General features: G+C 55.3%; 1 protein-coding gene across 1 annotated transcript; it reads left to right on the forward strand.

Moving 5' to 3' along the window:
- Nucleotides 1–492: 492 nt before the first annotated feature.
- AQP5 (aquaporin 5) lies at nucleotides 493–4,285 on the forward strand. Its single transcript, XM_072847227.1, has 4 exons — nucleotides 493–943; nucleotides 2,365–2,529; nucleotides 2,801–2,884; nucleotides 3,476–4,285. The coding sequence occupies exons 1-4, from the start codon at nucleotides 581–583 to the stop codon at nucleotides 3,659–3,661; spliced, it is 798 nt and encodes a 265-aa protein (XP_072703328.1). The 5' UTR covers nucleotides 493–580; the 3' UTR covers nucleotides 3,662–4,285.
- Nucleotides 4,286–6,225: the final 1,940 nt, after the last annotated feature.

Genomic DNA, 6,225 nt, shown 5'->3' on the forward strand with positions numbered 1-6,225 from the left:
GCTCCAGGTGCTTAACTTTGCTTTACGTTTCAATATCCCGTGTAAATTGAATGCACTGGGAGCCCTGCCCCAGCAGAGCTCCTCCAGCTCGACACGGGCACCAAGACTTTTCAAACAAGAATACAGTCCTCTCCAGTCTGCAAGCACACGGAGGAAGGGAATATTAACTACACCTCTGCTAACGAAACACTCAGAACCTGGCAAGAGATAGTAAAAGGGAAAAGCAGAGGAGGGAGCACGGCATCGTTATGCAACCACGTTATCTAATGACCACAGAGACACCCTATAGGGGCTTTTTGTTTGCAGAGGGAAGGAGAAAGAAATGCCACCAATATCTGAGTCACTGGTTCACCAAGAGGCTCCAAAGTTATTTTCAGATGGAAACTTTTCCAGTTTCACATGATAATTTGGGAGGACTGGCTAATTCTCTGGCTCCACCCACCGCCTTGTAACACAGCTCCCTGCTGCTCTTGCATATATAGATAGGTATGGCCCTACGACTGGGTGCAGACAGAAGAGCCTGGAGACAGAGGAAACCTAAACTTTCTTCCTTCCTAGCTGCCCTCCACCCGCTCCCACCATGAAGAAGGAAATATTAACCCTGGCCTTTGCTCGATCCGTCTTTGTTGAGTTTATCTCCACGCTCATCTTTGTCTTCATTGGCCTCGGCTCAGCCCTGAAGTGGCCGTCCGCCCTCCCCAGCATCCTTCAGATTTCGCTAGCATTCGGCCTGGCCATCGGTACGCTGGTGCAGGCGTTTGGCCACATCAGCGGCGCCCACATCAACCCAGCGGTGACCATCGCCTTCTTTGTCGGGAACCAGATCTCCTTCCTCCGGATGCTCTTCTACGTGATCGCCCAACTGGTCGGGGCCATCACCGGGGCTGGCATCCTCTATGGTGTGACACCGGTCAATACCCGTGGCAACCTGGCCATCAACGCGGTAAGTGTCCCTACCTGGAGATGGTTCACCTTGCTGTGCAGGCTTTCCTTTTCTTGTGAGCGAGGAGCTGGTACCGGCGCCAACCTGGAGAGCCAAATCCATAAGGATGGTGGGTCTCAGCACCTTGTCCCACATGCACAGAAGGACAGGAATGGGATAGGAGCAAACACAGGCATAGCCAGCAGAGTATTGACATGACAGCTTTATTTTGTGGGGTAATGAATAGCATGTTTTTTTCCTCCTTTAATAAGTGCTTCCTTTATCCTAAGGGCCCGAGTGAGTCACCCGCACCATTGAGATGTCTTGACTGCAGCCTCTCCACCTGGAGATTAATGCCGGGATAGGAGCCGTGCCAGGATGGAGAGGGGGAGGGCAGGGAGCAGAGCCCAGTCAAACCAGTATGGGCAGGGGGAGAAGCAGCCCACTATAACCAGTGTGCTGGGGGAGCTAGGAAACAGAGGTGGTTGGAGAGAGGTGGTGGAGAAGAGCTGAAGAAGGAGCAATGCACGGGAGGGCACAGAGAGGCTGTGAGGGGCAGGAGCTGCTCTTGGAGGAGGAGAGGAGATTGTGGGACCCTCTGAGATAAGCAGGGATGAGGAGCACATCTCAAACCCCTGGGGCACTGCTGGGAAACCACCTGAAATGGGAGCGGTGGAGCTATCGCTCCAACCATGGCCAGATCTGGACCCCTCGGAGCAGCACAGACACGTTGCAGGGGGTTCGGTCACTAGGATGAGGTGCTGCAATGCATCTTATTCCCACATGCTCCATGTCCCAAACCAGTCAGCTTTAGCTAAAAAACAAGCTGCGATGGCTTGGGTCACCTTGCCCTTCCCATGCCCAGTGGGGTCGAGTCCATCTGACAGTTCCCAGTGGTTAGTGTGGAGGCACTGGGACAGCGACAGCCTGTCTTACCCCCATGACCGCACCCCAACCTCCATCCCAACCCTCACCCTTCATCCTGTGCCCCTCTGCAGTGGCTGCTGGCTGCTCCCCAGTCTCTTGGGGAGGTGCTCCACAAAGTGGAGGTGAGAAGAGTCAGGATACGACAGCTCACAAGGATCAAGGGGGAAAGAAATGCAGGAAAAAATGGACAAATCAGTGTGGGATTTGGTGGGAAAGCGCTGAGTGTTGCAGAGACAAGCAAGCGGAGAGAGATGTGGAGAGCCACGGGAAAGGAGGGGCTCTGGGGAGAGACAGATTTTGGAGCATTAAACAGAAAGAAAGATAATTTCTTCCCTTTCAGGGAAAGGAGCAGTGAGCCTGAGCAGTGGCCAGCACCCAGGGCTGGGCAGGGGACCTAGGGGGATTCTCATGCATGGCTTTGCCAACCGAAATCCACCAGCAAAGCACCTAAGAGCCCTCCCAGTGATGCCAAGCCCCAGGGACGGTTAATTATTGTTGCTCTGAATGGTTCGCAGCTCAACAACAACACGACCCCGGGCCAAGCCCTCGTGGTGGAGATCATCCTCACCTTCCAGCTGGCTGCGTGCATCTTTGCGTCCACAGACAACCGGAGGAATGGCAACGTGGGGTCCCCAGCACTGTCCATTGGCCTCTCCGTCGCTGTAGGCCACTTGGTGGGGGTGAGTATCCAGGCAGGAGAACAGGGCAGAGGGTCCTGCTAGGACGGGGCTCCCCAAAATACTCTCGTGCTGTTGGTCCCAGACAGAGCTGCACTGGGAGAGCCAACATGGGACACATGGGGGTTTCTTCTCCATGATGATGGGGGGGTCCCCACCTCTCTGCAAGAGAAACAGCACTTGGGGCTGTTTCAGTCCCTGCTTCTGAAAAGTTGGTCATATCTGCTACGCAACTTGATGGCATCTTAACCTGGTCTCTTTTCTGCACTGACAGATCTACTTCACCGGCTGCTCCATGAATCCAGCCCGGTCCTTTGGGCCCGCGGTCATCGTGAGGAGGTTCAGCCCGGCACATTGGGTGAGCATCGGCAGCGCGCCAGGACGGGCTGGCTGAGAGGCTGCCAGGGCCAGATGCAGGCAACGAGGGGAGAGGGCAGTGATTGCCACTGGGATTACAGGGCTGGGTGTTTCAGAGCCCATCCCAGGCCTGAAAGGATAAAAGCGGGCTGGAGAACGAGGGAGATTGTCCCCCTTGATGCATGGGGAACAGGTTATCCCCATGGCACAGAGCCAGCAAGGGGACAAGCATAAACCCCCATGCAACGGCACATGTTGAGCTAGGCCATCATCTGATGTCAATAAAACCTACAGAGAAGCCCAGCTTAGGCTTTCCACTCGCCCAGCACTGCCTGCAAGCTCAGACCCAGCCTTGCAGAGCAGCCTTGGGGCCTCCTGTCCAGCACACCACATCTCTGCACTGATAAAAAGCTTTATGTCTTCAGCAAGCAAAGGTTGAGGGGATTTCAGCCCAATAAGTCTACTGGAAGGGGTATTTGCACCTCTCCACGGGCTAGGAGATGTGGAGCAGCGAGGGATGCTGGTGTGATGGCTGGACCTGGTGCACCAGCCTCCAAGACCTGCTCTCACTCTCTCCCTTGTTGCTTTCTAGGTGTTCTGGGTTGGACCCATCCTCGGGGCTTGCTTGGCCTCCTTGCTGTACTTCTACATCCTCGTCCCCTACTGCATGAACATGTCAGATCGGGTTGCCATCATCAAGGGCACCTACGAGTCAGAGGAGGAGTGGGAAGAGCAGAGAGAGGAGAGGAAGAAGTCCATGGAATTGACCCCACCATAGGAACAGTTGGAAAAAAAACAGCAAAAGGAGGGGAGGAAGACCCACACATGGGCTCATGTGTGCACCAAAGCCAGGCAATGAACACATCCAGCTACAGTAGACTCTTAAGCAAAACTCTTGTAACTCAAAGACCATCTGTGACTAAGAAAGAAAGGAGTATTGCAGTGTCTGTGTATATAATCCCTCTACGTGAGTGTGAGCGCTAGAACCTCTCCTAGCTTAACTGTGGCCAGCTAAGCCCAGCAAAGGAGTCTCAGATCAGGGCATCCTCTCAGCTGCAGTTTTACACCCACTCGGCTGCAGCCCTGCCCTCCTAGGTCCAAGTTTTGCACGATTTTCAGAGGCCTGAGACAGCACATTCTGGCATACACAGGATTTCACCCCTGCGTCCGACGGCCCAGGGGACAGAAACACCGTGTAGATACCAGCAAAGGAGAATGACCACTTTGGGCAGGTGGGTGCAGCAAAATCCCCCGCTTTCTCCCCGCCACAGGGCCCACGCTGCTCATAGATGCTCTTTCCTGCATTAGCTGGTGCTGGTGAGTCCTATTTATTCATGGCTGCAGAAGGAATGTGATTTTCAGATTTTGTGTTGAGATCTTTATAATATAGTATATTATTTATTGTGAATAAAGGAGATTTTAAAAAAGTCATGGGCACAAATCTGCTCGGCTATCAAATTTTAGGAGCAAAAATGGGTTAAGCTGGATGCAAAGCCATTCCAAAGAGCCAGGGCAAGAGCAAGTGCTTGGACCCCAAATCCCGTGGCAGCTGGCAGCACGAGCAGGTGGTTTGGGAGGTGATAGTCATTAATCCCAAGAAGGAGAAATGGACGCTAGTGTTGGCATGGGGCGAGAGCAGGAGGTGCCCCACAGCAGGGTGCCAGGTCCAGGGCAGCTTGAAGGCCATCTCCAAGGCTGGCAAGAGCTGGGAGGAGCCAGCAGCAATCCTTCACGCACTTTGCTGTTTTGACTCAGGCACAGCTTTCCACCATACCAGTTCTCCCAGATGGCTCCACGGGTGCCCTGAAAAATTGACCCACAACACTCCCCAGCCCCCTCGCTGGGTGCCAAACCCACACCTTCGCCCTGACCTTCTGCTGTAGCCCTGCTCTTCCAGTTCAGCCACAACCCTCTGCCAAAGCATCTCACTTCCAACCCCGGCATGGGGACGCTGCACGCTGACACCGTCCCAGCCGTCCCTCCCACCAGCTCCCTAAATCCAGCCCCGTGCAAAGCTCCGCCATCACAGCCCCTCTTCGTGCTGCAAAGATGAGGTTTCCGCTGAGCACGGACCCCCAGGGAGGTGGGACACGCTTGCCAGATAGGTCCCCGATCCCAGATGCAGCTTGATCCCAATCAGACAGGTTATGCCGCCTTCGCATGGCAGTGCCAGGGAGGATAGGCAGCATCAGCTATATTTTAGCATGCCTAAACAGATTTGCAATCCAGGCTGTGGCACTTGCATGAGCCTGGGTAGCAGCAGACCCTTGTCCCTCATTTTCCTTTGCCTCCCCCACCCCAGGTCTCAACAGAAGAGGTTGGTGACAAGCGGGAGGAGAAAAGGAGGTGGAAAAGCCCTTAGTTTGAGTCACACAGGTCAGCAGCAGAGCTAGGAAGCTAAAAATACAACCCTGCACCCCATCTTAACCCTCCCACCTCACCCCTCCTCAAGGATGGGCTGACATCTACAACCCTTCTGTGCCTCAGTTTCCCCTTTCGTAAGGGAGAAGACTATTAAGCCCCTTTCTCTTTGGGAAAGGGCAGCATGGTTGCACATGGCATGGGAGATGCTCTACAGACACCAGCCCCAGTGAAACATTAAAGCACCTCCAGATCCCAGAGACACCCCTCTCAGAGCAACCCACAGTGAAGCATGGGGCTGGGGCAGGTCAGCATCCCCAAGAGCTGCATCCCACGGTCTCCTTCCACTGCACCCCTAGACCCTGAAGATGCACCCAAAGGGTGCATTCAGACACCCCCACCCCACCCCACCCCCCGAGCAGGGAATCCTGGGCATCCCCCTTGCTTTGCTGCTCTAAACCCCTCCACCCTAGCACCAGAGAAGGGATCCAGGAGTCCTGGCATGCCCCACACCCCATCCCATAGTGGGAATCGGGGACCACCGCAGCACCCCATGGAGCAGCCCAGCCCACACCAGCACCGCCAGCATGATCAACAACCAGGAGAAGAAACCCAGCCTGGGTGTGAGCCCTGCACGGGGATGAATCAGAGGATCCTGCATCAGCACAAAAAGCACCCGGAGCCTGGCTCGAAAACAGAGGCAGGACGGCCCCACGCAGGGCTGGGGTCAGTGAGAAGGGGGGCACAAGCAACTGACCCCCTTCCCCAGCGCACAGGCAGGGGCAGACCCTAAACCACGGGGTAAAGGCAGGCTGGAGCCCGGTGAGCACACCAGTGAAGCCAGCAGCATCCCTACGTGGCACAGAGGTCTGGTGCTCAGCGTGAGCCCTGGCACCCCTTCCCCACCCAGCTTCTCGCCGGTCCATGTTGCATTTAAATCCAGACCAAGTCCTGGCCTCCAGCAAGCGCCAGGACAGGCAT

This window comes from Ciconia boyciana, chromosome 27 (genome assembly GCF_034638445.1).
Source record: "Ciconia boyciana chromosome 27, ASM3463844v1, whole genome shotgun sequence".
Taxonomy (NCBI): Eukaryota; Metazoa; Chordata; class Aves; order Ciconiiformes; family Ciconiidae; genus Ciconia; species Ciconia boyciana.